At 36.1% G+C, this 27,331-nt stretch overlaps 6 protein-coding genes and 1 pseudogene across 57 annotated transcripts; 3 read left to right on the top strand and 4 right to left on the bottom strand.

Moving 5' to 3' along the window:
• The first annotated feature begins 1,786 nt into the window (after window positions 1-1,786).
• Window positions 1,787-2,713, top strand: LOC147918466 (inactive serine/threonine-protein kinase BKN1-like). Its single transcript, XM_087505153.1, has 2 exons — window positions 1,787-1,931; window positions 2,030-2,713. Exons 1-2 carry the CDS (start codon window positions 1,853-1,855, stop codon window positions 2,482-2,484), a joined length of 534 nt encoding a protein of 177 aa, XP_087361279.1. The 5' UTR covers window positions 1,787-1,852; the 3' UTR covers window positions 2,485-2,713.
• LOC147918465 (inactive serine/threonine-protein kinase BKN1 pseudogene) lies at window positions 2,555-3,302 on the top strand (annotated as a pseudogene).
• LOC104769367 (uncharacterized) lies at window positions 2,922-9,374 on the bottom strand. The gene is made up of 29 exons (XM_087505817.1): window positions 9,317-9,374; window positions 9,102-9,180; window positions 8,960-8,985; window positions 8,746-8,870; window positions 8,307-8,444; window positions 8,214-8,242; window positions 8,089-8,170; window positions 7,816-7,987; window positions 7,620-7,726; window positions 7,438-7,502; window positions 7,306-7,353; window positions 7,048-7,093; window positions 6,797-6,911; window positions 6,570-6,673; window positions 6,246-6,472; window positions 6,106-6,138; window positions 5,852-5,938; window positions 5,507-5,732; window positions 5,290-5,410; window positions 5,033-5,174; window positions 4,877-4,940; window positions 4,667-4,792; window positions 4,518-4,584; window positions 4,257-4,395; window positions 4,034-4,120; window positions 3,842-3,942; window positions 3,543-3,645; window positions 3,320-3,451; window positions 2,922-3,222 (listed from the first exon to the last, which is right to left on the bottom strand). The coding sequence occupies exons 1-15, from the start codon at window positions 9,372-9,374 to the stop codon at window positions 6,437-6,439; spliced, it is 1,230 nt and encodes a 409-aa protein (XP_087361943.1). The 3' UTR covers window positions 2,922-3,222; window positions 3,320-3,451; window positions 3,543-3,645; window positions 3,842-3,942; window positions 4,034-4,120; window positions 4,257-4,395; window positions 4,518-4,584; window positions 4,667-4,792; window positions 4,877-4,940; window positions 5,033-5,174; window positions 5,290-5,410; window positions 5,507-5,732; window positions 5,852-5,938; window positions 6,106-6,138; window positions 6,246-6,436.
• On the bottom strand, window positions 8,610-16,100 carry LOC104769368 (proteasome subunit beta type-1-like). Of its 50 annotated transcripts, none has more exons than XM_087505196.1 (38): window positions 16,055-16,100; window positions 15,824-15,918; window positions 15,667-15,718; window positions 15,416-15,568; window positions 15,129-15,296; window positions 14,935-15,016; window positions 14,839-14,867; window positions 14,630-14,749; window positions 14,490-14,531; window positions 14,289-14,409; window positions 14,123-14,174; window positions 13,991-14,023; window positions 13,768-13,888; window positions 13,606-13,658; window positions 13,470-13,502; window positions 13,329-13,380; window positions 13,131-13,239; window positions 12,957-13,021; window positions 12,825-12,872; window positions 12,618-12,700; window positions 12,374-12,503; window positions 12,150-12,253; window positions 11,966-12,052; window positions 11,570-11,689; window positions 11,369-11,448; window positions 11,002-11,258; window positions 10,867-10,898; window positions 10,644-10,698; window positions 10,447-10,528; window positions 10,225-10,371; window positions 10,003-10,091; window positions 9,835-9,892; window positions 9,605-9,684; window positions 9,317-9,490; window positions 9,102-9,180; window positions 8,960-8,993; window positions 8,732-8,870; window positions 8,610-8,649 (listed from the first exon to the last, which is right to left on the bottom strand). In XM_087505196.1, exons 19-24 carry the CDS (start codon window positions 12,841-12,843, stop codon window positions 11,630-11,632), a joined length of 483 nt encoding a protein of 160 aa, XP_087361322.1. In that variant the 5' UTR covers window positions 12,844-12,872; window positions 12,957-13,021; window positions 13,131-13,239; window positions 13,329-13,380; window positions 13,470-13,502; window positions 13,606-13,658; window positions 13,768-13,888; window positions 13,991-14,023; window positions 14,123-14,174; window positions 14,289-14,409; window positions 14,490-14,531; window positions 14,630-14,749; window positions 14,839-14,867; window positions 14,935-15,016; window positions 15,129-15,296; window positions 15,416-15,568; window positions 15,667-15,718; window positions 15,824-15,918; window positions 16,055-16,100; the 3' UTR covers window positions 8,610-8,649; window positions 8,732-8,870; window positions 8,960-8,993; window positions 9,102-9,180; window positions 9,317-9,490; window positions 9,605-9,684; window positions 9,835-9,892; window positions 10,003-10,091; window positions 10,225-10,371; window positions 10,447-10,528; window positions 10,644-10,698; window positions 10,867-10,898; window positions 11,002-11,258; window positions 11,369-11,448; window positions 11,570-11,629. The 50 variants fall into 50 exon arrangements, with proteins under 50 accessions (XP_087361322.1, XP_087361315.1, XP_087361321.1 ...); XM_087505189.1 differs by having other exon boundaries at window positions 9,317-9,455; window positions 13,610-13,658; window positions 14,495-14,531; XM_087505195.1 differs by having other exon boundaries at window positions 10,008-10,091; window positions 13,191-13,239; window positions 13,610-13,658; window positions 14,495-14,531.
• A 2,260-nt stretch (window positions 16,101-18,360) lies between these two features.
• LOC104769370 (inactive serine/threonine-protein kinase BKN1-like) lies at window positions 18,361-20,324 on the top strand. Of its 2 annotated transcripts, none has more exons than XM_010493567.3 (6): window positions 18,361-18,768; window positions 18,879-19,102; window positions 19,226-19,364; window positions 19,469-19,602; window positions 19,695-19,803; window positions 19,894-20,324. In XM_010493567.3, the coding sequence occupies exons 1-6, from the start codon at window positions 18,693-18,695 to the stop codon at window positions 20,202-20,204; spliced, it is 993 nt and encodes a 330-aa protein (XP_010491869.1). In that variant the 5' UTR covers window positions 18,361-18,692; the 3' UTR covers window positions 20,205-20,324. The 2 variants fall into 2 exon arrangements, with proteins under 2 accessions (XP_010491869.1, XP_010491868.1); XM_010493566.3 differs by having other exon boundaries at window positions 18,491-18,768; window positions 19,469-19,605.
• Window positions 20,293-23,398, bottom strand: LOC104769371 (WPP domain-interacting tail-anchored protein 1). The gene is made up of 5 exons (XM_010493568.3): window positions 23,142-23,398; window positions 22,294-22,915; window positions 21,009-22,198; window positions 20,715-20,894; window positions 20,293-20,576 (listed from the first exon to the last, which is right to left on the bottom strand). The coding sequence occupies exons 2-5, from the start codon at window positions 22,898-22,900 to the stop codon at window positions 20,433-20,435; spliced, it is 2,121 nt and encodes a 706-aa protein (XP_010491870.1). The 5' UTR covers window positions 22,901-22,915; window positions 23,142-23,398; the 3' UTR covers window positions 20,293-20,432.
• A 158-nt stretch (window positions 23,399-23,556) lies between these two features.
• On the bottom strand, window positions 23,557-27,168 carry LOC104769361 (1-deoxy-D-xylulose-5-phosphate synthase, chloroplastic). 2 transcript variants are annotated; one of them, XR_764360.3, is made up of 10 exons: window positions 26,669-27,168; window positions 26,397-26,522; window positions 26,138-26,305; window positions 25,868-26,015; window positions 25,436-25,704; window positions 25,048-25,315; window positions 24,715-24,971; window positions 24,338-24,616; window positions 23,971-24,260; window positions 23,557-23,881 (listed from the first exon to the last, which is right to left on the bottom strand). XR_764360.3 is itself a non-coding variant. In XM_010493557.3 (10 exons), the coding sequence occupies exons 1-10, from the start codon at window positions 26,822-26,824 to the stop codon at window positions 23,732-23,734; spliced, it is 2,106 nt and encodes a 701-aa protein (XP_010491859.1). In that variant the 5' UTR covers window positions 26,825-27,168; the 3' UTR covers window positions 23,557-23,731. The 2 variants fall into 2 exon arrangements, 1 of the variants encoding a protein (XP_010491859.1); XM_010493557.3 differs by having other exon boundaries at window positions 23,971-24,255.
• Between the last annotated feature and the right edge of the window lie 163 nt (window positions 27,169-27,331).

Raw genomic sequence — 27,331 nt, 5'->3', positions numbered from 1 at the left:
TATTTTCGTAAAATAGTTAAGATAAATTATATATTTTCTTTTTTGGAAAATAAAAAACTGATAAATAATCTAGAAAGAAAATATAAGATCTTACTTAATTATTTTGATAAATTATTTTATGTTGTCCTATATATTAATTTTATTTTCATCATCTAAAAGTAATAGTTAACAAAAAATAGTTTTATATATGATAAGTAAATTTTAAAATAATTTATTAAAACGATATCACAAAAAAAATATCTTATACTATAAGTTTAACCAGTTTTTATAAAAAAAAATCTTGAAAAGAAAAGTGTGTGAAATTTAATATATATATATATTTTCTATATATTATCTCTATTTCTAATCATTTTAATATAAATAGTATAATCAACAATAAATTAATTTTTGAAATTATTTTTTCTGTTATATCATAGGGTGATAAAGCAATTATGTTATGATACCATTATGTTTTATAGTCCATATGTTTTATAGAGAATCAAACTGTAACTTATAAATTACTATTAAATACAAATTTGAGTTGTGTCTTTAAAACAATTTATATTATTATTGAATATAATGTGATTTTTTATATATTAGAAAATCCTTTTTATTTTTAAATTAGTATATCATAAATGAATTTGGTTTCAGCTTTTACTTTGAAATGTATGAAACCACTTTATAGTTTATAGTAATAAGACAACTAGTTACAGTAAAGTTAATTTAAATTTGTATGTTCATTAAATAATTAAGATAAATTAATTTATTTATAGTTTGGGTTTTTTAGAAAAAAAAAACTGATAAGTATTCTAAGGAAAAAATGTGTAAGACCTTACTTTGATAGATAACTTATGTTGTCTTATATATTTAATTTTATTTTCATATATAAAAGTAATAATTAACAACAAATAATTTTATAATATGATAAGTCAACTTTAAAATAATTTATTGAAACGATATCACAAAACAAATATCTTATACTCTAAGTCTAACTAATTTTTAATAAAATTCATGAAAATAAAAGTGTATCAAATTAAATATAAATATGTTTTTCTTCTATAAATTGTTTCTATTTCTAATAATTTTAAAATAAATAGTATAATTAACAATAAATTAATTTTGAAACTATTGTTTTCTGTTATTTCATGGGGAAGATAAAACAATTATGTTATGATACCATTTTTTTAAGTACATATGTTTTAAAGACAGTTAAACTGTAACTTACCGAATACTATTAAATAAAAATTTGAGTTATGTCTTTAATACATTATATATGATTATTGAATATAATGTGATATATATATATATATATTAGAAAATCTTCTATATTTTTAAATTAGTCTATCATAAATTAATTTGGTTTCAGTTTTACTTTAAAAGTATGAAACCATTTTCTATTTTTATTTGGTTTCAATTTGTTTATATTTTTTAGTTGGGTTGATCAGTATTTTTTTTTTTAGGTTCTATTGTATATGATTTCATTATGAAATATATTAGATTCTAAAACTAAAAAATGGAAGGAATATATTTTTGTAACAATGTTGAAAAAAAATTCAAGAAGCAAACTATACAACAATTGTCTTCTTTAACAATACAGCACATAAGATACAAATAAAATTAAGTCAAATAAAAAAATAGAATGTTAAATTTAAAAATTAATGAGAATGACATGTGTCACAAAATTAGAGTACCAAATGTCACATTGTTTGGCAAAGTTAGAAAAAACCTTCTCTTATTATATAAGATAGCTTCTTTCATTAGTTTCAAACTCTTATTAAAACCCTATGAGATCGAACTTGTGAATTCCATTCCAAATTTTGAGAGCCAAAGAGATTGAGAAACAACAAGCATTTGAAGCCTTTGATGGTCAACAATGGGAAACATTGTAACGCCTTTCAAACAAGAACAACCTTCTTTTGCTTACCAGCCTCTCACCGTCCCTCTACTTTCAGGTACATGCAACTCTGTTTTTTAAATGCACGTTTACTATTGTTTACATGTAATGTTTACAAAAATACGTGGATCAAATGTATGTATGTATATGGAAAAGTGGAGGCACAAAACGAGAATCTGAGAGTCTTCAGATTCACGGATTTGAAGAAAGCAACCAAGAATTTCAAAAGAGACAGGGTAGTAGTATGTGAAGATTGCTCTGTTCGAGAATTCTACAAGGGATACCTCGATGAAACCACATTTGCTCCATCAAGAACTGGAACAGGACTCGCTGTTTCTGTCATGGAATTGGAATATTATAGGTCATCATGCTCTCTAGAGGAATGGATGGTAAGCAAAAGCCTGACTCTCTTTCATATTGTATGTCTTGTCCACTTATCTGATGGGCACAAAAACTATGAGTGGCAGGAAATAGTGAAGTCTCTAGGACACATTTCTCATCCTAATTTGGTCAAGCTTTTGGGTTACTGTTGTGAAGATAACAAATCACTCTTCTTGGTTTTCGAATACTCGCACAGAGTACCCTTGGACAGTCACTTTTTCGGAAGTTAAGATCTCTTCCCATTTATAAAAAATCTGTATATATATAAATATATTATTTTTGCAGTACATATAGAGTTTCATGTGTCCCTCATCATCAGAAGATGAAGAAGAAGCATTGCCATGGGAAATACGGATTAAGATAGCCACTGGAACAGCTCAAGCTCTTGCTTTTCTCCACTCGTTCAACACGCTCCCGATAAATCGAGAAATCAGAATGCATAACATTATGCTTGACGAGGTTGTAATAATTTTTATTTTCTATTCTTCTTTTTTTTTTTTTTTTTTTTTATGATCTTAGGAAATTAATATCTAACGCTTGGATGATCATCAGCAATACAATGTTAAATTGCTTTATCTTGATTCAAACAAACAACATCGTTTGGTAGATGAAGGTCGACATGCTGGAATATTCAAATGCATACCTCCTGAATCTGAGTCGTCAGGTATCACCAAAAAATCATATATAACTAATTTGGTTTCTGATATTCATTCTTCAAAATGTTTAAGACTGACAACTGTGGAATGTATATATAGGTTGTTTCGTAATGGAGTCCGATGTTTACATATTTGGTGTGATCTTGCTTGAGCTTTTAACTGGTTCGAGATATGAAGGATTCCTTAAATGGATAATCAAGAACAGGCAAAGCTTAGATAATCATAAGATTGCGGAAATAATCGATCCTCGACTTGGGAACCTTTATCCAGCGGATGCGGTGACACAGATGGGTAAACTCATCTACAGATGCACTGAGCATGACAAAAAGAAACGACCATTGATGCAACAAGTTTTGGATGTTCTGAATTATATTGCAGAGATTAAGGATTAATGTTTAGAGGTACCTACCTCGAACTTGCTGATTTAGAAACAGTGATTTGCTCACCTGCCTTGATTATCCATCATTTAGATTTTTTCCTTGTGACGGCTTTGTTTTTGATGAATCGGATTAGTAGTGCTAGCTAAGTTTTAGTTGTTTCCCTACAGTGAAAAGAATCAACACATTAAAATAACCAAAGACATATGTTACCTTGTTTTTAATCGACCAGAGTTTGATGTAGTTGTTACTTACTGTAAGAACACTGTCGCCTGCCACAGACAGTGTCTGTTCTCTGAATAAACTTCATCCTTCTCTGAATTCTGGTGCCTTCTCGAGTTCCAATACAATTGTACCTCTTTCTTCCACAAAAAATAAGTTTTATTGGTAGAGGGAGATAGATAAACTTGAAACATAACAAAATAAAGAAAAACAGAGGAATTTGAGATGACTTATAGCGCAAGAAAAGGGGGTTTCCATCGTTAGGGTCATAAATCAGAGCATCATCCCTAACATTAAGGGAAGCCTGCTGATTTTGAAACAGTTTGGCTCACCTATCTTGAATTTGCATCATCTAGATTTTTCCTTTTGATGAATGGCTTGATATTTCAGAATCAGGGTTGTAGTGCTAGCTATGTTTTTAACACTTGTTTCCCTACAATGATATAACACATCAAATACCATTACCAGAGGAACAAGAGACCAAATTGGGTATCACAACGGTTATTAAGAATGGAAAGACTTGCCTGACTTGTTTGAAAACAGCAATGGAGTCTTTGCATCGATGATTGAGCTTCTTCTCCACTCCGGTGATGAGTTGTTTTTGTAGAGAGCTGTTTCACAGAATCACCAAAACAAACAAACGCATCAAGATACCATATAGAAGAAAATGAACGAACTCTTATCTAAGAAAGCAAAACATTCAGATGAGAGTTAAAGAGACGCACCGTAAACCCCAAGAATATTTACCTTTTTTCGTTGTGGAGTTTCTAGTCAAATCTGATGAGAGTTGAAGAAGAAACGCCATCAAAATAACGTCCACTGAACATCCATCACTTGAAAAGACACGAACTTCCACCAAATAGTATTCATCAACAATGTTTGGATCCTGAGAGTAGAGAAGAGAAGAGAAGGTGACAAGGTATGACACCACAATAAATTGGTTGAGGGATCCAAAAAATTGAAACACAAGAAAATAAAAGAAAGGATACGGATCTTAAGTTTACTTACAGATGATTTTCCCATTGTTGTTGTTGACTTGTTGTTGACTTGTTGTTATTTGTTGGGCAGGTCATCCCTGATTAGACATGCGATGAAAGAGTGAACAACATACTTATTAAGTGAAAGAAACAAAATAATCTCTGATGGAGGGTATTAACCTTAAAATTATGGCAGATGTAGTGTACTTCTTTGGGGTGCAGGCAAAAGCTGGAGCTATGAAGTGAAGAGCTTCCAGATTCAGAAACAATAAGTAGCTCATCTATGTATCAATTATGGTTGGGGAACTACTGAAGCAAACAAGGATCGTTGGTTAGAAGGAGATAGATAAACCTGAAAATGCAAGAGAGTGAGTAGTAGCGCTTACTTACTTCGATTGATGTCTACATGGATGGATCATCGGCTCCTTGTCTATCTTACATGGCCAACATGCACCTACCAGAAAGAGACATGTTAAAACATAGTATACTGATTGTCGAATCCATACCATAAGAAAAGAAAAGCAGATGAAGATTCAGAAAACAAACCTCGTTAGATTTCAATGTAGCAACTATCAAATAATGGTAGGGGTGAATCGTCTTTCTTGGGCAAGAGATCAGCGCCAGCTTTGAATGGCTTCAAGGCTTATTTGTCCGATCAATCTTAAGGATAAAGTTGTTGCTGCAGAGACTGGATTACATCAACATTAATTATCGGCTTCAGGGGTCACAAGAGAGAAACTGAGCAAGAATGAGAGAATTGTGGCTTTCTGATTTCTGAGGAAGATTAAGAGATGTGACCGAACCTTGGCCTTTTGAGTTTGGTTCTGCAAGCAGATTCCTCGAGTCCCCACCAGCCAACAGAACAAACATCTCGACTCGTCACTTGGATCCTTGTGTACCTTCCATGGCCAACAATACATGCACCTACCAAAAAGAGACGTGTGAGTACATTGTAGCAGAAGGGGACATGCGAATTGAGCTCATTGTCAAGGAAAGGCATGATAAGTGTGGAACCAGAACCTTGTGCACCGTATCCAATTTGCTCATATGACCCCCTTTTCCTGAATATAATCAAAAATAAAGATCACACAATGTAACGAAGTAAACAAAGAAGGGCATTTCACCTTCCTCGTCAATCCCTCATAGAACATTAAGTAGGGGAAAAACGCTTGAAATAAAGCGTGCTGGAGAGAAGCTGAACCATTGCAAGAATACTCATCTGACTGTCATGCTGATGTTAATAGATCTGCAGGACACCAAACACAGAGAATAAGATCTTACATAAGTCTTTTATATATTTAAAAAAAAAAATGATATAAGCAAAGGATGAAAGAGATTTGATCAAAGGAGCAAATGAAACCTCACCAAGTGTATGGACTGGATTTAGGAACCTTCTGCAATGCTTTAACACCAGCCTAAAAGCCATAGGAAGAAAGCATAGCTTTGTCTGCTCTGGAAAAGTTAAAAGAAGGACAAGAGCTTAACAAGAGTCTTGCAAGTTACATAAGATGATACAAATGAATACTTCTGGTATAAAATCGATGGCAGCAGGTCGGGATACATCTCCAGCAATAAGCATGCAACAGAGAGTAACAAACAATCCCATCAAAAAATCTCACCTGTTAGCAGAACCACCAAGAGAATCCTAACGACTGTGTAAAGTAAACTCAGACGTTAGAATTTCGAAATTAAATATATAAATAATCCATTAATCTGAGATGAAGAAAAAGCAAGAGAGTGAGTAGTAGGGCTTACTTACTTTGATCGATGTCTTAATGGATGGATCATCGGCTCCTTGGGTATCTTACACGGGCAACATGCACCAACCAGAAAGAAAGAGACATGTGAAAACAGAGTACATTGTCGGATCCACACCATAAGAAAAGAAAAGCAGATGGAGATTCAGAAATCAAAAACCTTGTTAGTGATCAGCGGCAGCTTTGAAAGGCTTCAAGGCATCGTTAGTGACTTTTTGATGGCTAAAACCTACATGATGACAGAAGACGAATAAATAAGCAACTGAATGATTATTTTATGCTCACAATGCATAACACGAAAGCAGGAATGAAGATAATCAACAAACCTGTTTAGGTAGCAGAATAGGACTCGGCAACTTGAGCTGGTTATCAAGGCAAGGCATGATGAGTGTGGAACCAGAACCTTGAGCACCGTATCCAACTCTCTCATCTGATCCAATAGCGTCCTAAGTAAACACACCCTTTTCCGGAATATAATCAAGAAAAAAAGATCATACAATGAACCACTTTTATAGCCACATCATAACGAAGAAAAAGAAGAAGAGCAATTTACCTTCCTTGTCAAGCCCTCCTAAAACATTTAAGGCATAGTAGGGTAAAAACCGCTTGAAATAAAGCGTGTTGGAGAGACTCCGGGCCATTGCAGGACAGCTCATCTGCTTGTTATGCTGATGTTGATAGATCAGCAGGACACCAAACATAGAGAACACTCTTAAATAAGTCTTTCATATCTTTAAAAACAACAAGATCTGATATAAGCAAAGGATGAAAGATATTTGATCATAAGACCAAAGGAAACCTCACCAAGTGTCTGGATATGAGAACCTTCTGCAATGATTTCACATCAAGCCTGAAAGCCAGAGGAAGACAACACAGCTTTGTCAAGAGTCTTGCAAGTTTAACTAAGAAATTAAATGACAAAGAACTGAAGTAGAGTTACTAATAAACAATTTCTGAGGAAGATTAAGAATTACTAAAGTAGACAACAGCTTTGTCAAGAGTCTTGCAAGCTTTACTAAAGTAGAGTTACTAATAAACAATTTAGAGAAAAAAAAAAGTTACCTGGTCCAAGGAACGGCATTGTGATTATCTTCCATGGCCAACACGCACCTACCAGAAAGAGACATGTAAAAAGAGAGTACATTGTCGGATCCGCACAAAAAGAAAACCAGATGAAGATTTCAGAAAACCGACCTAATTAGTTTTGATTGCAGAAAAACAGATGAAGATTTCACCCAACTCCATAGCTCTCGTCTCAGCTACTCAATACAGAACATCGCAAACAAGACAAGATAACCCAAAAAAAAAAATTCAATCTTACGAAACCACCCAACAGAGATAATAAAAAAAAAGAAGAAGAAAATTGGAAGGCAAACCGTGGAGGAGAGAGAGAAGCTGAATTGATGGTTGATGAAGCAAGGTGGTTTGATACATACACGTCTAAGGGTTTGGCAATATTCTCCAAAAAAACCCCTAACTGCTTCTGTAAGAAAAAAGAAAGAGATAAATATGAGAACTGCAAACAAGAAGAATATGAAGAGACAGTTGATGAAACCTGCAGAAAAATGAAACCTTGGCCTTTGAGTTTGATCTGCAATAAGTCTCCTCGAGACCACCAGTCAACTGAAACATCACGAGTCCACAAACATCCTCCACAAATGACTCCCACTCCAACGGCTTTGTCACTAACAGACTGAACAAACCTTCTAACTGTTAACAGAACCGCCAAGAGAATCCTAACAAACTGTGTAATGTAAACTCAGATGTTAGAATTTCGAAATTAATATAAAAAGTCCATTAATAAGAGATAAAGAAAAGGCTTAAGAATGGAACGACTTGCCTGACTTGTTCGAAATTAGCAATGGAGTCTTTGCATCGATGATTGAACTTCTTCTCCACTCCGATGATGAGTTGTTTTTGTAGAGAGCTGTTTCACAGAATCACCAAAACAAACAAACGCATCAAGATACCATATAGAAGAAAATGAACGAACTCTTATCTAAGAAAGCAAAACATTCAGATGAGAGTTGAAGAGACGCACCGTAAACCCCAAGAATATTTACCTTTTTCGTTGTGGAGTTTCTAGTCAAATCTGATGAGAGTTGAAGAAGAAACGCCATCAAAATAACGTCCACTGAACATCCATCACTTGAAAAGACACGAACTTCCACCAAATAGTATTCATCAACAATGTTTGGATCCTGAGAGTAGAGAAGAGAAGAGAAGGTGACAAGGTATAACACCACAATAAATTGGTTGAGATTGTAATTGGTTGAGGGATCCAAAAAATTGAAACACAAGAAAATAAAAGAAAGGATACGGATCTTAAGTTTACTTACAGATGATTTTCCCATTGTTGTTGTTGACTTGTTGTTGACTTGTTGTTATTTGTTGGGCAGGTCATCCCTGATTAGACATGCGATGAAAGAGTGAACAACATACTTATTAAGTGAAAGAAACAAAATAATCTCTGATGGAGGGTATTGACCTTAAAATTTTGACAGATGTAGTGTGCTTCTTTGGGGTGCAGGCAAAAGCTGGAGCTATGAAGTGAAGAGCTTCAAGATTCTGAAACTCTTGTCCTTTGAGTTTGATCTGCAATAAGTCTCCTCGAGTCCACCAGTCAACTGAACAAACATCCTCCACAAATGACTCCCACTCCAACGGCGTGGTCACTAACAGACTGAACAAACCTTCTAACAACTGGGAGACTCACCTGTTAACAGAACCGCCAAGAGAATCCTAACAAACTGTGTAAAGTAAACTCAGATGTTAGAATTTCAAAATTAATAAAAAAATCCATTAATCAGAGATGAAGGAAAGGCTTAAGAATGGTTATTAAGAATGCAACGACTTGCCTGACTTGTTCGAAAACAGAAATGGAGTCGATGATTGAACTTCTTCTCCACTCCGGTGATGAGTTGTTTTTGTAGAGAGCTGTTTCACAGAATCACCAAAACAAACAAACGCATCAAGATACCATATAGAACAAAATGAACGAACTCTTATCTAAGAAGGCAAAACATTCAGATGAGAGTTGAAGAGACGCACCGTAAACATTAAGAATATTTACCTTTTTTCGTTGTGGACTTTCTAGTCAAATCTGACGAGAGTTGAAGAAGAAACGCCATCAAAACAACGTCCACTGAACATCCATTACTTGAAAAGACACGAACATCCACCAAACAGTATTCATCAATAATGTTTGGATCCTGAGAGTAGAGAAGAGAAGAGAAGGTGACAAGATCTAACACCACAATAAACAAGAAAAAAAAAAAAAAAGAGATTGTAATTGGTTGAGGGATCCAAAAAAATGAAACACAAGAAAATAAAATAAAGGATAAGGATGGAGGGTATTAACCTCAAAATTATGGCAGATGTGGTGTACTTCTTTGGGGTGCAGGCAAAAGCTGGAGCTATGAAGTGAAGAGCTTCAAGATTCTGAAACAATAAGTAGCTCATCTATGTATCAATTATGGTTGGGGAACTACTGAAGCAAACAAGGATCATTGGTTAGAAGGAGACAGATAAACTTGAAATATAATAAAATAAAATAAAAAAAAGCAGAGAGAGGAAACTGAGATGACTTACAGAGCAAGAAGAGGGGTATTACATCGTATGGATCATAATTCAGCGCCATCTCAATCAGCTAGAGAAACAGCAGAAACAAAAACACAAAAAAATATATCAGTCTCAGTTATGTGGATGGGGAACTACTGAAGCTAACTTATTGAGATTATGAGAAATGGAACGACTTGCCTGACTTGTTCGAAAACAGCAATGAAGTCTTTACATCGGATTGAGCTTCTTCTCCTATCTGGTGATGGATGAGTTGGTTTTGTAGAGAGCTAGCACAGAAACGCCAAAAGAAACAAACAAATGCACCATATTAAAAAAAAACCGTATTTAAGAAGGCAAAACATGCAGATGAGAGTTGAAGAAACACAAGACAGTAATTATTTAAACCCCAAGAAAATTTACCTTCTTTTTTTTTCGGTTCTCGCGCGTCAAAACAGATGAGATTTGAAGAAGAAACGCCATGAAAGCAACGTCCTCCTCCTCAGAACATCCATCACTTGCAAAGACACGAACTTACACCGAAAATTATTAATCAACAATGCATGGATCCTGAGAGTAAAGAAGAGATTATTAGTTATTTTTTTGAAAAAAAAAAACAAGATAACGGATTTGAAGTTTACTTACAGAGGATTGTTGTTGTGGTTGGGGCGGTGGTCATCCCTAAAATTAGACATGCATATGTATACATCTCAACCATCATCTAGATCTAGAGAAGCAACAAATAAGTTAGAAAACAATGGGAAGACAAAAATGTTAATTCTCTCAATCCAATAATGTACAAAAATTTCTGTAACAAAAATAAACTTTTAAAGTATACTTACTGATGAAGATTAAGAAATGTGAAAGCCATAGGAAGACAGCATAGCTTTGTCTGCTCTGGAAAAATTAAAGGAATGACAAGAGCTTAACAAGAGTCTTGCAAGTTACATAAGATGATACAAATGAATACTTCTGGTGTAAAATCGATGGCAGCAGGTCGGGATACATCTCCAGCAATAAGCCTGCAAACAGCGAGTAACAAACAATCCCATCAAAAAATCTCACCTGTTAGCAGAACCACCAAGAGAATCCAACAACTGTGTAAAGTAAACTCAGATGTTAGAATTTCGAAATTAAATATATAAAAAATCCATTAATCTGCGATGAAGAAAAGGCAAGAGAGTGAGTAGTAGGGCTTACTACTTTGATCGATGTCTAAATGGATGGATCATCGGCTCCTTGTGTATCTTACATGAACAACATGCACCAACCAGAAAGGAAAAGACAAGTGAAAAAAGAGTACATTGTCGGATCCACACCATAAGAAAAGAAAAGCCTTGTTAGTTATCATTGGCAGCTTTGAAAGGCTTCAAGGCATGGTTAGTGACTTTGCAAAGTCGATTGAGTCTTTCCGGGGAAAAGCTCAAGTATGTAAGTGCAAAGAAGCCACCAAAACTCTGCAGAAAAAAAAAAAAAAAAAAAAAAAAACAAGATATCAAATGACAAGGAACTAAAGTATAAAGTGACAAATAATAGAGAATTAATACAGAGACAGAAAAAGAATTACCTGACCCAAAATAGTCCATAGCTCTCACGTATGGCTACTCAACTCGGCTCTTCACTTGGCTACTTGTGTTATGAATTGGCCTGAGAGAGAGAGAGAGAGAGAGAGAGAGAGAGAGAGAGAGAGAGGGAAAAAAAGGGTCATTAACAGCAGTCAAGACATAAAAAAAAAGGTCTATACGGAATATCTCAAAACAGCAGCAACCTGTATAGTGTCATTAAACTTGCGGATACAAGAAGAACGTGGGATATGGAGTGGTAGCCTCTAGGTGAGAATGAGAGTGAAAGAACATACAGTATAATTGAGAAAATTGCCATCATCACCCTGCAAAATAAGAACATGGACCAAACCAAGCAAGCTCAATCAATAATACTTCAAACATGCTTTTCTTTTTTACATCAATTCTCTACCAATTTGGGTATCGATGAAACTATGGAATTTCACATCTGCATCCTCAATTAAACCAGAATCCAAACGGTATACTGTTTCTGAACAGGGATATAGATTAAGTAAATGTTCTGGTAATATCTTAGACTAAACGTAAATGATATGAACACATAGGTTGAGTTTTTGGTGGCGTTGTGACAAAAGAAGACTTACAGTGTAGATACCCCTCTCTGTGGCAGATGCGAAAACAGTTTTAACCAAGTCAACTGCTTCGGTTTCTGAAAGGGGTGTCCTCGAATCCTACATGGTCACAGAAGACGAATAAATAAGCAACTGAATGATAATTTTATGCTTACAATGCATAACACCAAAGCAGGAATGAAGATAATCAACAAACCTGTTTAGGTAGCAGAATAGGACTCGGCAACTTGAGCTGGTTGTCAAGGAAAGGCATGATGAGTGTGGAACTAGAACCTTGAGCACCGTATCCAACTCTCTCATCTGATCCAACAGCGTCCAAAGTAAACACACACCGTTAATATAATCAAGAAAAAAAATATCACACAACGAACCTCTTTTATAGCCACATCACAACGAAGAAAAAGAAGAAGAGCAATGTACCATCCTTGTCAAGCCCTCCTAGAACATTTAAGGCATAGTAGGGTAAAAACCGCTTGAAATAAAGCGTGTTGGAGAGACTCTGGGCCATTGGAGGACAGCTCATCTGCTTGTTATGCTGATGTTGATAGATCTGCAGGACACCAAACATAGAGAACACTCTTACATAAGTCTTTCATATAACAAAATCTGATGATATAAGCAAAGGATGAAAGATATTTGATCAAAAGACCAAAGGAAATCTCACCAAGTGTCTGGATTTGAGAACCTTCTGCAATGATTTCACATCAAGCCTGAAAGCCAAAGGAAGACAACACAGCTTTGTCTGCCCTGGAAAAGTTGAAAGAAGACGACAGCTTTGTCAAGGGTCTTGCAAGTTTAACTAAGAAATCAAATGACAAGAACTGAAGTAGAGTTATTACTAATACACAATTTAGAGACAAAATAAAATTACCTGGTCCAAGGATCGGCATTGTGATTATCTTCCATGGCCAACACGCACCTACCAGAAAGAGACATGTGAAAAGAGAGTACATTGTCGGATCCGCACAAAAAGAAAAACAGATGAAGATTTCAGAAAACTGACCTAATTAGTTTTGAATGCAGAAAAACAGATGCTGATTTCACCCAACTCCATAGCTCTCGTCTCAGCTACTCAATACAGAACATCACAAACAAGACAAGATAACCCAAAAAAAAAAAAAATCAATCTTACAAAACCACCCAACCGAGATAATAAAAAAAAAATTGGAAGGCAAACCGTGGAGGAGAGAGAGAAGCTGAATTGATGGTTGAGGAAGCAAGAAGGTGTGATACATACACGTTTAAGGGGTTTGGCAATCTTCTCCAAAAAAAACTCCTAACTGCTTCTGTAACAAAAAAGAAAGAGAGAAATATGAGAACTGCAAACAAGAAGAATATGAAGAGACAGTTAATGAAACCTGCAGAAAAATGAAACCTTAGTCCTTTGAGTTTGATCTGCAATAAGTCTCCTCGATTCCACCAGTCAACTGAACAAACATCCTCCACAAATGACTCCCACTCCAACGGCGTGGTCACTAACAGACTGAACAAACCTTCTAACAACTGGGAGACTCACCTGTTAGCAGAACCGCCAAGATAATCCTAACAACTGTGTAAAGTAAACTCAGATGTTAGAATTTCGAAATTAAATATATAAAAAATCCATTAATCTGAGATGAAGAAAAGGCAAGAGAGTGAGTAGTAGGGCTTACTTACTTTGATCGATGTCTAAATGGATGGATCATCGGCTCCTTGTGTATCTTACCTGGACAACATCCACCAACCAGAAAGAAAGAGACATGTGAAAACAGAGTACATTGTCGGATCCACACCATAGGAAAAGAAAAGCAGATGAAGATTCAGAAAACAAAAACCTTGTTAGTGATCAGCGGCAGCTTTGAAAGGCTTCAAGGCATGGTTAATGACTTTGCAAAGTTGATTGAGTCCTTCCGGGGCAAGGCTCAAGTATGTAAGTGCACAGAAGCCACCAAAACTCTGCAGAAAAAAAGAAAACAAGAAATCAAATGACAAGGATCACATCTCCAGCAATAAGCATGAAAACAGCGAGTAACAAACAATCCCATCAAAAAATCTCACCTGTTTGCAGAACCACCAAGCGAATCCTAACAACTGTGTAAAGTAAACTCAGATGTTAGAATAAAGAAATTAAAATATCCATTAATCTGAGATGAAGAAAAGGCAAGAGAGTGAGTAGTAGGGCTTACTTACTTTGATCGATGTCTAAATGGATGGATCATCGGCTCCTTGTGTATCTTACTATCTTACATGGACAACATGCACAACCCAGAAAGAAAGAGACATGTGAAAACAGAGTACATTGTCGGATCCACACAAGAAGAAAAGAAAAGCAGATGGAGATTCAGAAAACAAAAACCTTGTTAGTGATCAGCGGCAGCTTTGAAAGGCTTCAAGGCATGGTTAGTGACTTTTCAAGGTTGATTGAGTCCTTCGGGGGCAAAGATCAAGTATGTAAGTGCTCAGAAGCCACCAAAACTCTGCAGGAAAAAAAAGAAAACAAGAAATCAAATGACAAAGAACTGACCCAAAATAGTTTATAGCTCTCACGTATGGCTACTCAACTCGGCTCCTCACTTGGCTACTTGTGTTATGAATTGGCCTGAGAGAGAGAGAGAGGGAAAAGAAGGGTCATCAACAGCAGTCAAGACATTAAAAAAAAAAAAAGGTCTATACGGAATATCTCAAAGCAGCAGCAACCTGTATAGTGTCATTAAACTTGCGGATACAAGAAGAACGTGGGATATGGACTGGTAGCTTCTAGGTGAGAATGAGAGTGAAGGAACATACAGTATAATAGAGAAAATTGCCATCATCACCCTGCAAAATAAAAAGATGGACCAAACCAAGCAAGCTCTCAAATGACAAGGATGAAAGAGATAAGATCAAAAGAGCAAAGGAAACCTCACCAAGTGTCTGGACTGGATTGGAGAACCTTCTGCAATGCTTAAACATCAGCCTGAAAGCCATAGGAAGACAAGATAAAGGATCTCAAGTTTACTTACAGAGGATTGTTGTTGTGGTTGGGGCGGCGGTCATCCCTAAAATTAGACATGCATATGTATACATCTCCACCATCATCTAAATCTAGAGAAGCAACAAAGAAGTTAGAAAACAATGGGAAGAAAAAAAAAAATGTCAATTCTCAATCCAATAATGTAAAAAAAAAAGAGATTTAAACTTTTAAAGTAGACTTAACTGATGACTGAAGTAAGGATTGGGAAGACTGAAGTGGACTGAAGTGGAATATTAAGAGACGTATTGAGTCAAGAAAGACCACCTCTGTAACAAGAAGGAAGGAACAGTTTGATGATGTTCAGAATCCCTTCTTCATCATTCTTCAAATCAAAGAGCATATTTCTCCCATCTGTACAAGAATATATATATATATATAGGATTAGAAGAACCTTCGTTAATCTTTTAAAAAAGAAGGTACATTCCCAAATCTAATAAAATTGAAACCAAAGAGACATACTAATATGTTACCTTGCTTGTTTATATAATCGACCTGCAGAGTTTGATGTAGTAGTTACTTACTGTAAAAGAACACTGTCGCCGGCGAGAGACAGTGTTTGTTCTCAGAATAAACTTCATCCTTCTGGCTGGGGGACACGAACACACACACACACACACCTACACCTGTTTGGTAGTTTCAACCAACCAAAAAGAGAAAGAAAGTGATCAAATTTTAGAGAGCGCAGACAAATACATATATGTCAGAGTTTGTTGTTACTTACTAAAATTGTAAGAACACGCCAAAAACAGAGTGAGATAAAATCAATCGCCCTCCTGGTTGGAACACGAACACCAGAAGAGAAAGAAACAAACAAATTAAACCCCTTTAATTAAAATTAACAAACAAAAAAAAGACCTAGACCTAAGAGTAGAGATTACCTTCCGTTTTTTAGGGTTTCTGAATCGTCCACTTCCTTGAAACCAAAATCGATCTGAGAGTCATCCTTCTCCTGGTTGGAATTGGAACACGAACCCTGTTTCGTAGTTTCACCCAAAAACAAAGAAACAAACAAACCCAATAATAATTAAGATCGCATATACAAGGAAAAAAAACAAACAAACGAAACTCTCAGAATCTGATTCATAGTAGCTAGGGTTTAGAAAATAAACCTCTCTCACTCGACTCGCTTTGCTCTCTCTCTCTCTCTCGTCGCCCTGCTTTAGAATCCCCGCGCACCAATTGTAATCGCTCTCTCTCTCTCTCTCTCGCCATTAGAATCGCTCTCTCTCTCTCTCTCTCTCTCTCTCTCTCTCTCGCTAAATTCTCTATTCTCTAATTTGATTTCTCCAGAGCAAGACCTAGATTATGCGAGTGTTAGTCTATTTATAATAAAGAGAGTGTGGGAGCGTTGTCGACTCGACCGACCCAAACTTAATAAACAAATAAAAAATATGGATTTCCTTTTCTTTTTTTTATTATCCATACCGTTGTAATTTAAAGAAATTACTTAGAAAAAGAAAATCACTATTTTTTATGATTTTTTTAAGACAAAAAAAAACGAAAAGAATTTTTTTTACTTGTCCTTTTCTTAGTATTACTTGGAAAAAGGAAATCACTAATTTTTTATGATCTTTATAAAACAAAAAAAAAAAAGGTTTTTTTATTTTATCTTTAATAGTATGTTATAAATATATTAATAAATTTAAAAAATCACTTTTTAATGTTTATAATAAAAGGAAATTTTACATTTTAAAAAAAAGGCTACTTTCTTCTTGGAATTCTTGATTAGAACTTTCTAAATTAGTAAGGTTTCTCTTTAACCGGTCCTAATCATGAAAATACATAGAAAAAAAGTAACTGACTTACTCATGATTTGTTTACTAAACTATAGTCCCCAAGTGATCGTTCCCCTTGCAAAGCCAACATTAAACCAGCGAAAGTTAATTATAAAATCTGTAACAAGAGCTCATATCTTTCTTTGTTAATTATAAAATCTGTAAGAAAAGAGCTCATATCTTTCTTTGTTTTCTCTCGTTCTAGCAGGACGCATAAAGTATGATCAGTCAACAAGTTTTCCCAGACTCTTCCACAATACAAGCACATAATGTTGTGGTGTTTTGGAACAGGGGATGGAGTTAGCGTGTGGAATAAGTCAAGCTCTAGGCCGTTGAGGATTCCAGGAGAACCAATGGTTCAGCACGTTACCGTGTGTGATGAACTCACATGCTGAGATTGACATAACAATTGGGTACTATCGCAATTGCCTATAAAGGATTAAAATGGCTAAAAAGTATTGGAAGTCAGAGTGAAGAGTCTGAAGTAATAACCAGAGACGGTTCTAATTCTAATAGGTTTTCTTATCTCACACGATTTTAAACTTTTATATCATTGTCAACATAATAAAATAACATGCTACGTACGTTATAGAAAATCGATATAATACTACTAGCTCAAGTTTGGCACTTCCAGATATTTACAAATCCTAAACTCATAAGATAAGACCTGTTTTACAGTTTGAAGCTTAGTTTTCCTTTTCATCATCTGTAAACTTCGCCCTGTTGATCTGATCATGCATCATGCATAGATATAGACTCCCTCCAGTTAACGAATCAAATTTCACTACTGGATCAGAGTACTCAAAAGTATCAAACGAAACACTCTTGTGGTTTTCATCGCATATTTGCTGAAAACGCAACGTTAGTCTCTTGAGGCTTGTGCTGGATACATAGCAAGATTGCCAAAACTCCTGAACCATTCTCTCGCTCACAGTAACCTCATAAGACCGACATCATCTGTACACTTGATTGAGAAACTGTTTAATGAATTCTGAGCAGAGCCGGCCCAAGACCCAAGCTGATGAAGCATCAGCTTGCGGCCGCAAAATATATAAGTCTATAATCGACCCTATTTTACAGAAAGTTCCTTTAACCTAGTGGTGTAAGCAGTGGAAAAATATCTAAGATATTTTACACTCAAAACTCTTATTTATTTGTGTTTTCATTTAATTTTTTTTGTAATAGACCTAAAAATATTTTTGGGCTTGTGGCCTCATAATTCTTTACAACGGCTCTAATTCTGAGGCCAGTCTAAACCTCTGTTTTTGGTAGCTTCATTCATAAGTTTGAAACTCTTATTAAAACCCTATGCGATCTGTTAAAACTTAAAACCTTGAAGCCAAAAAAATCTACTAAATATCTTCCTCTTTCCCTTCACCAACGAAGGGAAATAATACATAAATGTTCAATTTAGCTAATATACTAGAAAAGAACTAAAGAAGCAAAACAAATTAACGCGTTTTCTGGTTACAATACATTTCTGGTTACAATACATTTTCTGGTTACAATACACGTTTCAAAGTTACCATTTACAGCCGCTATTTCTAAACTAATCAACAAATCAAGAAGTAAAAAAAACTTACTATAATCGGCTCTTAACACTTATTTGAAATGGCCAAGTCGTCTTAGAAGAGCTTCTCATCAACAAAGCAATAAATAAGTCAAATAACTTACTTAAATTGGCTCTTAACACTTTTCTCGGTTTCTTTACTTTTAATGTTTTCCAGAATTTAGTAAACTTACTGACATATAGTGGTTGTGTATTTTTCTAAGGCTCAAAGTAAGTTTTTCAAAGGGTTGGATATTGACCTTGGAATAACTTTTTTTTTTTTTTTTTGGTAACTCTTTAAAACCCAACAAGATGACTTGAAACCAGAATGAGTATCTTTGCAAAATTCCATTTTGTTGTTGAGAGATCCAAAGAGATTGAGAATACAAGGCTTTAGAAGCCTTTGATCATCATTCATCAACAATGGGAAACATTGTAAAGCCTTTCAAACAACAACAACCTTTTGCTTACCAGCCTCTCACCGTTCCTCTAATTTCAGGTACATGCATCTCTGTTTTCAAATGCACTTTTACTATTGTTTACATGTAATGTTTACAAAAAAAAAGAAAAATACGTAGCTCAAATTTATGTATGTTGTGTATGGAAAAGTGGAGGCACAAAACGAGGATCTGAGAGTCTTCAGATTTACGGATTTGAAGAAAGCAACCAAGAATTTCAGACAAGACAGGGTCGAAACTTGCGAGGATGGCTCTGTTCGAAAATACTACAGGGGCTACGTCCATAAAACAACATTTGCTCCATCAAGAAATGGAAAAGGAATCGCTGTTTCTGTCATGGAATGTGATAGTGTATGCCCTCTACAGGACTGGATGGTAAGCAAAGTCTGTCCATTTTGGTTACTTTTCTGAAATTGTTAAGTCGTCTTAGAAAATCCATATTGTATGTATTGTCTACTTATCTGATGAGCACAAAAAAAAAAAACTATGAGTTTGCAGGCAAGAGCGAGGTCTCTACAACACATTTCTCACCCCAATTTGGTCAAACTTTTGGGTTACTGTTGTGAAGATAACAAAACACTCTTCTTGGTTTTTGAATACTCGCACAAAGGAAGCTTGGACAGTCACATTTTCGGAAGTTAAGATCTCTTCTAGTTCACTATTGAGTCCATTCTGAAAATCAGTATATACAAATTTTGCTGTACATATATATGATATATACTTTCATGTTTCCTTCAACAGAAGAAGATGCATTGCCATGGGTAATACGGGTTAAAATAGCCATTGGAATAGCTCAAGGTGTTGCCTTTCTCCACTCGATCAACAAGTTCCCGCTAAATCAAGAACTTCAAAAGCATAACATTATGCTTGAAGAGGTGGTAATTGTTTTTTTTTTAGTTCAATTCTTCTTCTCTCTTTTTGTTTTATCATCTTTCGAAATTAATACATAAGTTTGGATTTCCATCAGCATTACAATGCAAAACTGTTTTATCTTGAATCAATCAAACCGAGCTTGATGACAGTAGGTCAAGTCATGGTAATACCTGGTTACGTATCTCCTGAATGTGTAATGGCAGGTACACCAAAAGTCCTAACTTTTGTTTTGCAAAGTCTGATTAATGTAACACTGTTCAATGTTAAAGACAATTGTGTAATATTGTATGCAGCTCATATGGGAATGGAGTCTGATGTTTACCTATTTGGTCTGATCTTGCTTGAGCTTTTATCTGGTTCAAACCATCGAAAACTATTAATCAAGATCATGCAAAGCTCAGATGTCTGGAATACATCTATCTTGCCCGATCATTATATGATTGAGGAAATAATCGATCCCCGACTTGGAACAGATTACCCTGCGAATGCGGCAATACAGATGGGCACACTCATCCAAAGATGCACCAAGCGGGACAAGAAGAAACGACCATTGATGCAACAAGTTTTGGATGTTCTTGATTATATTTCAGAGATTGAGGATTAACGTGTAGAGGTTTATTGATGTTTGACAATAATAAAAGATAGGGGTTTACTTGTAATAAGTGGAAAAGGCATGGTTTAGCCAAGACATATAAACAAGAATCATATCTTAACTTTTATAGCAGATTCTCAGTGATGGATAGCCAAAAAGAACTACAAAATAGTCTGTCATTGTAATTGTAAACTATGACAAAACTGGCGCCTATGAGACTCAGAAAAAGTGAAAAAACTTTTAGATGTTTTGCTGAGATATGAAGTAAGCCATTGACGATAATAAGATCACAAATATTGCAACGAGAATGTGCTTCAATCCAAGAGCGCCAACATCTAATCTCCTTACACTTCCAATATCTGCTTTTAATTCTGTTTCTTCCTCCTACAGAAAAAAAGAAATCAGCGACCAACATCACATTTTTATAAGGTCTTCAAAGAACAAAGTCAATATTCAATTCTTCCATCTGAAAGCTGAATGGTAGAATTCACTTAGATGCCTGCAAAATCAGAATTAATATACCTCTGGATTAATTACTGAAGTGACGGTGGCTTGAGGACTACTTTCTTGATGGCAAGAAGAAGCATTCTGGTCAGACTTTGGTGAACGTTCATTTCCATTGCCACTCTCCATAATACCAGTTTTTCCAATCTTTTTCAACTTCACCATCAACACACAATTCTCTCTTGACAAGTTAGTTATCTGCAAAAAAAGTATAACAATATCTAAGCATCCACTATGATGATGGTGAAGCTACAAAGGACATGAAATAACACCAAACTGGGTTTGTGAGTATATGCGTTAAAGTCTTAATACCTGTTTATGAAGTCGTTCTCGTTCAGCAGCTAGTTGCATGACCAGTTTTTTCATGATCTTGTTATGTATAGCAATATCTTTAGCGGTCCGAATTTTTCTTTCTTCTGCTTGATGTAAATATTTCTCCCCTTCTTTCAATCTACCTTTAAAGAATTTCAGTTCTTCGTTGAGCTCTGCATTAGACTCAGATACCATAATCAACTTCTCTTCTGTATAGTCAGCCCTGTTTTCAGCCTTCAAAACTTTGGATTTAAGATCATCAATCACATCCTCCATATCAGAAACAGTAGAGTATAACAAGTTCTGCTTTTCTTTACTTGCTTCAACAGCTGCAACTGCATGTTCTAGTTGAAGATCTGAGTCCCTCAAGTGTTTCTCAAGCGATGCTAACTTCTCCAGAGTGAAGCCCTTGTCTCTGAAAGTCCCCAACTCGTCTTGAAGCTCCTTTTGGCTTTCTTCTAGAATTTTGCACTTGGATTCTGCTTCTTCAGCCCTTGCTTCAGTTTTGGCTAACTTATCTTTCAGTTCCTCATTGATACGTTCAAGATCTTTTATCAGAGCACCAGAAGTAGCATCCGCATCTTCTGTTTGAAGCCCATATTCATTCAGTTGATCTTCAAGGGAGTTAACTTTTTCACTTAATGAGGAATTCTCAGTGTTCAACAGAATCATTTTTTCCTCAGCTTCTCTCAAACTCTCTTTTAAGCCTTCTGTTTGCGCCATAAGAAAGTCATGAAGTCTTGCATTGCTGCTATCAAGTTTGTGCAAGGCGCATTCCTTAGCTTCTAAACGTTCCTTTGAATTAACGAGCTCAGACTTCAAGTTATCTTCCCGCTTAAAAGAGCCGCTTAGATTGAACTGAAGAACTTGGAGTTTTCCAGACATCTCCTTTGACGTTCCTTTAAAGACTTCAGCAGCATTATCTGCCTCAAGCCACCTCGAGAACGCATCTTCAGTAACTTCTTCCATGTAGACAACATCCTGCTCGGATGAATATAGTTTCATCTCCAGCTCTCGTTCAAAATTTCTTGATTCACTTAGTTTCTTCTCAAGTTCCATCTCCTTAGCCAAAGATTTCTCAAGCATCCTCAAAACATTTCTTTGCTGATCAGCAGTCTGCATTTTGATCTTAGCACTAAGATCACCAAACTCACCATCGTTTTGAGACACTGCAGTTTGTCCTCCAGACCCTGCCAAAACAAAGTTAACATACATAACTTTAATCAAAGCCTGAGAAATTTTTCTCCAGCTATAGTCATCATGACATATGTTTAAAGACACTTACAGCTTCCAAATTCATCCAAACCAGAAGATAACCTCTGAAAGTTAGAAGATTGCTTCTTCATTTCCACCACTTGGTCCATTAACTGACCCAAAGACTGTTCAGCATCATGCAACTTCCCTTCCAAATCCAAGAAAGCTTCTCCATCATGTTGAAACGGAGATATCATAACACGCGCACTTTGAATCTCACCCTGGAGAAAACCAAGAAGCGATTCAAGTTCGTTCACCTCTGAATTGAGAATTGAAGACAAGAGATCAAACTCCAACGCCTTCTCAGCCGAATCATCATTACTCAAAGACTCTTCTTCTTCTTCTTCTTCTTCTTCATCTACTTTCTTAGAAACAAAAGACTCAAAATCATTTTCCCTGGTGCCGAGTTGCATAGTAAGAAGACTTAGATTGACCAATTTCTCAGAGACAAAAGCAAAATCCAATTCAACTTTTGTCAAAACTTCGCCAGCACTTGAAAGTTGTGGATTCATAACTTGCCCTGTAAGCGAGAAATCTTCAAAAAAGCTTTCTTTTGTTGTTGAACTTGGCTCTGGTACGAGGCTGTCGTTGTCATCGACAGAGACAGTTCTATTATGTTCCGTTTCTGTTTCCATCATTCAATTTTTTTATAACTGCAAACAGATAAAAAGCATCACTTTTTGTCAATAAATTGAATCAAGAGACCTGAAAAAATTAGGGCTTTTAAAAAAAACTAGATGCAACGATCATGGATTCTGCTAAAATCATGAACTTTTCGATTCCTAAAAAAATCTAGGTAAAAAAGTTCCGATCTTTTTACTTAATTCCGATCGACTAATTTGAGATTGACGCTAAAAGGATGAAAAGGAGAAAACTTACATGAAGAAACGAAAGCACAGGATTCAGATCAAAGAAGCGAGCGAGAGAGAGAGACAGAGACAGAGATCGATAAGAAGAAGGAATCGAAAAAAACTTTTTTTTTCAGAAGAAAGCTTTTAATTAAACGAATATTGACAGTAAACTCTTTACTAATTTTTAAAAGGAAAGCTTTTTTAATTAATGTATGTGTGAGTGTATGACTCAAGAAGAAGTGTACGTCTCTGTTCTATAAATTTGTTTGTTTCCAGATATGGGACATTGTATCTGTTTATACCAAATAGAGAAACTAGTAGCTGTATGTTAAAGAGACTTACAACAACAACAACAAATTGAGACTATGAAAATTGGGAAAACCGTGTAAAAAGTAAATAGTCAATTTTCGTACTCTATATTTACAATATACAAACGTAGCAGATTGCTCTTCCAAAATCATATTTCTTGAACTCTGAATATGTTATCTACAAATTTTGTTTAAGAAACTTAATAATTACACTCATCATTCACTCTTCTTAATAAGTAGTCATAAATGTGATGCCTTTTAAAAGTCTCTGAGCTTCTTGTGAAGGTAAATCCCTCATGAGAAGGTTATGCTAGCTCATGAGGAGTAATGCTTCGCGAGTGCGACCCAAAAGACTCAGAGCGGTTGCTGCTATGTGATGTCCAGTTAGCCCAGCAAGAGTTAGCTGCTCGCTAGGAGAAGCTTCTTCGATGTAGCCATCTGGTAATACAATCGGTCTCCACTACCAATTTTTAAATCCCAAAAACAGTAAATCAGAGACCAGAAAGATGAAACCTTTGAAAGAGATGGGGGTTTTGATTTTTTATCTACCTTGATGATTCCATCGAGCTGGCCATCGAGGGCTATGAACTGTGCCACATGAGAACCAAACCCTCCAACACAGCCTTCTTCGACAGTGATGAGGAATTTGTGGTTCTGACATAGATCACGCACAAGCTTGATGTCGAGGGGTTTGCAAAATCTTGCATCAGCTACAGTCACGTTCAAACCGAGTTTAGAGAGAAGCGAATGAGCATGAAGACAATTTTGAACCATGGCTCCATACCCAAGCAAAGCCACATCTTGACCTTCTACAAGAACTCTTCCTCTTCCAATCTACTCTAATATGATAAAGCGGTTCTTGTGTCAGCACAGTCTGTTTTGCAACAAAAGATTTAAAGATTAGATTGGAACTTACTTCAATTGGTAATCCAATGGGGACGAGATAATTCCTGTCGACAACGGAGCCTCTAGGGAACCGGAAACAAACCGGACGGTCAGTGATGTTAGCTGCAGTTGCAACCATATTAACAAGCTCATCCTCATCGGCAGGAGCCATGGCTATCATGTTTGGTAAGGATGACATATAAGCTATATCAAAAGCTCCACACTGCACTGGACCACCGGATCCAACAAGCCCTGCGCTTGTAATAACAAATCGCACCGCCTTTCTCTGCCTATCTACATCATGGACCACCTAACGAAACCATCAAAGACACTAAGGCCCTTTGCTTCTAATAAAAGCTTTTAGAATAGTCCAACTCTGTGCAAGTGAGATGGAGAAAAAGGTGAAACCTGGTCATAAGCTCTTTGTAGAAAAGCAGAGGGAATAATGCAAAAGGGCTTCAGACCTCCTGAAGAAAGACCAGCGGCGAATGTGACAGCGTGCTGTTCAGCCATTCCGACATTGAAAAACCTGTCTGGAAATCTCTCCTGAAATGTAACAAGTGATGCATCAATCTCCATCCCTGCATGAACCACAACAATATCTCTATCCTTTTCTGCCTCCATCACTAAAGCCTCAACAAAGCAATGACTGTAAGTGCGTCTGTCTGAGACACAAAAAATGAACTGTCAATGTCAAGATATGGATAGTGTTAAGAAAATTACATAAGCAGAGGAATATACCTTTGACCATGATCTTCTTTCCGATTTCTGCATCTCGGTTTTCCTCTGTGATCACATGGACCAACACAGGACCCATTGAATCTAGAGAAGATACTTCTCGGAGAACACAAACTAGATCTTCAATGTTGTGTCCATCAATAGGACCAATGTAGTACAAACCAAGTTCTTCAAAGAGAGTTGATCCTGTTGGTCCAACCATTCCACGTGCATACTCATCGACTTTGGCTGCCCATTCATACATGCCCTTTCCAATTCTTTTCGTCATAGCCTGTCAAAATCCACAGCAAAAACAAATAATCAGATAACATTTACAACTGTTGAACATGAAATTTCCAGCATCAAAATTGCAACCAACTAAGTTTAATAAAGAGAGTATGGGAATGCATACTTTAGCTAATTCTCTAAATTTCCGGAAAATTTTGCTAGATTGGATTTTGCTCATGATGCTAGATAGTGCACTGATGGATGCCTTGGATCCCAGCTCCATATTTGGATGTAAAGAGTGACGGCTATCATTAAGTATAACAATCATATTAGAATCCAAATAACCAGCATTGCTCATTGCCTCATATGCTTGACCAGCAGTTATTGTCACATTGTCTATCACAGCCACAACCCGGTCTCTCTTTCCTTTTATATCTCGAGCAACCGCTAATCCTAAGAAACAAAAAAACAAACGTTCATCACACCAAATCGATAAAAAGCGTTCACTAGCTAAGTCTACTTCTTGTTTTAGGGAAAATAGGCAAATAAGTAAAAAACAAATAAAGCTATAGGCAACTGTTGCAGCCATGCAGAAATACTGTGACAAAAAACTTACCGAGCCCAGCAGAAATACTGTTGCAGCCATGCCCAGCCCCAAAAGAATCATATTCACTCTCCAATTGAGAAGTGACCCCAGAGATACCGTTCTTTTGTCTCGATGGAATTGCAGACCAACGTCTTGTCAAAACTTTCTGTGCATATGTCTACAAAGGACAAACCAAGCTATTAACACAACAAGAAACACATCAAAAACCTTCCAACAATAGGTCCAAAGCACAAGGAAACCAGATCATCAATCCCCCTGAATTTCAAAACATGAGCTTACTTTTTCCACATTATCCCACAATATATTGTCAACCGGGGCACGAAAAACATAATGCAGAGCAAGGGTAAGCTCTATTGCAGACAAGCTAGGATTCATAGACTTTTGGATCTTCTTCCATAATACAGAATGAAGCTCCGTACGTATTTCATCAGCTAATAGCTTCAACTCCTACAAAAATAGAAACCAACTTCATCAACCCCAAGCCTTTCACTTTTTTCATTCAACTACATATGGCATAAGACCATCAACAAAAAATTACCTGAACACTCAAATTCTTCAACTGCAATGGAGTTTCAATGCTGTCTAGTATTGGCGTCTCAAATATCTCATCGCAGTACTCATCAGTATTTGGCGAAGAACATACCCGAGCTCGATTTATACATTCCTGGATATCAAAAACGCCTACATTAGGAGAATCCACTAACTAAAGACGATCTAAATCCGAAGAAAAATACGCAACTCTTGAGACCCAGATTAAAAGTTTGGAACTTTTTTTTGGCATAAACGAGACTGAGAGAAATAATCGAATACCTTGTGAGTGGAAGAGCTTGGAGCTGAGAATAGGCTCTTTCTGGAAACATCAGCTTTACATGGAACCGAGGAAACAGTAACATCCGACCTCGAATTCCAATTCCGGTAGAATCGAGCTGAGATTCCGAATTGGTAACTAATCGAAGCTGAACCCATGATGAAGAGAGAGAACCAATTACAACTGACGAAGAAGAAATGAAAACATTACAAGGGAATCTTCATGCGAATTCGAAATAAATGCCGCGAAAAACGCCTGAGAATGTTGAGATGATGAGAACGGCGAAGCTTTTAGCGAGAAGTGACAGAATCAGAATCCCAGAGGAGTTGTTTGGTAGAGAGAGAGGAGGAAGAAGAAGAAGAACATTTGTTGCATACATACATTGGGGCCTGGAGATATAAATTAAAGCCCATAGAGTATATGGGATTTTATAAACCCAATAATATTTTAGTTGGGCCTATTCCATAACTCGGAATAAATTATCCAATCATCCTTATTCCTTACCGTTACACTGTTTCAGGCTATTTCAGCTTTGAAAGAGGAGAAGGAAAACAAAAGTAACGCGTTTTTGGGTTTGTCCTTTTGTACATTACTCGATAGTAATTGTAAGTGTGCCCTCTACGTTTCAGAGTTACCATTTACAGCCTCTATTCCTAATCAATAGA

Source organism: Camelina sativa, chromosome 20 (genome assembly GCF_030686135.1).
Source record: "Camelina sativa cultivar CO46 ecotype springtype chromosome 20, ASM3068613v1".
Lineage (NCBI taxonomy): Eukaryota > Viridiplantae > Streptophyta > Magnoliopsida > Brassicales > Brassicaceae > Camelina > Camelina sativa.
Note: the sequence above shows the minus strand (reverse complement) of the source record. Positions and strands in the feature narration are given on the sequence as shown.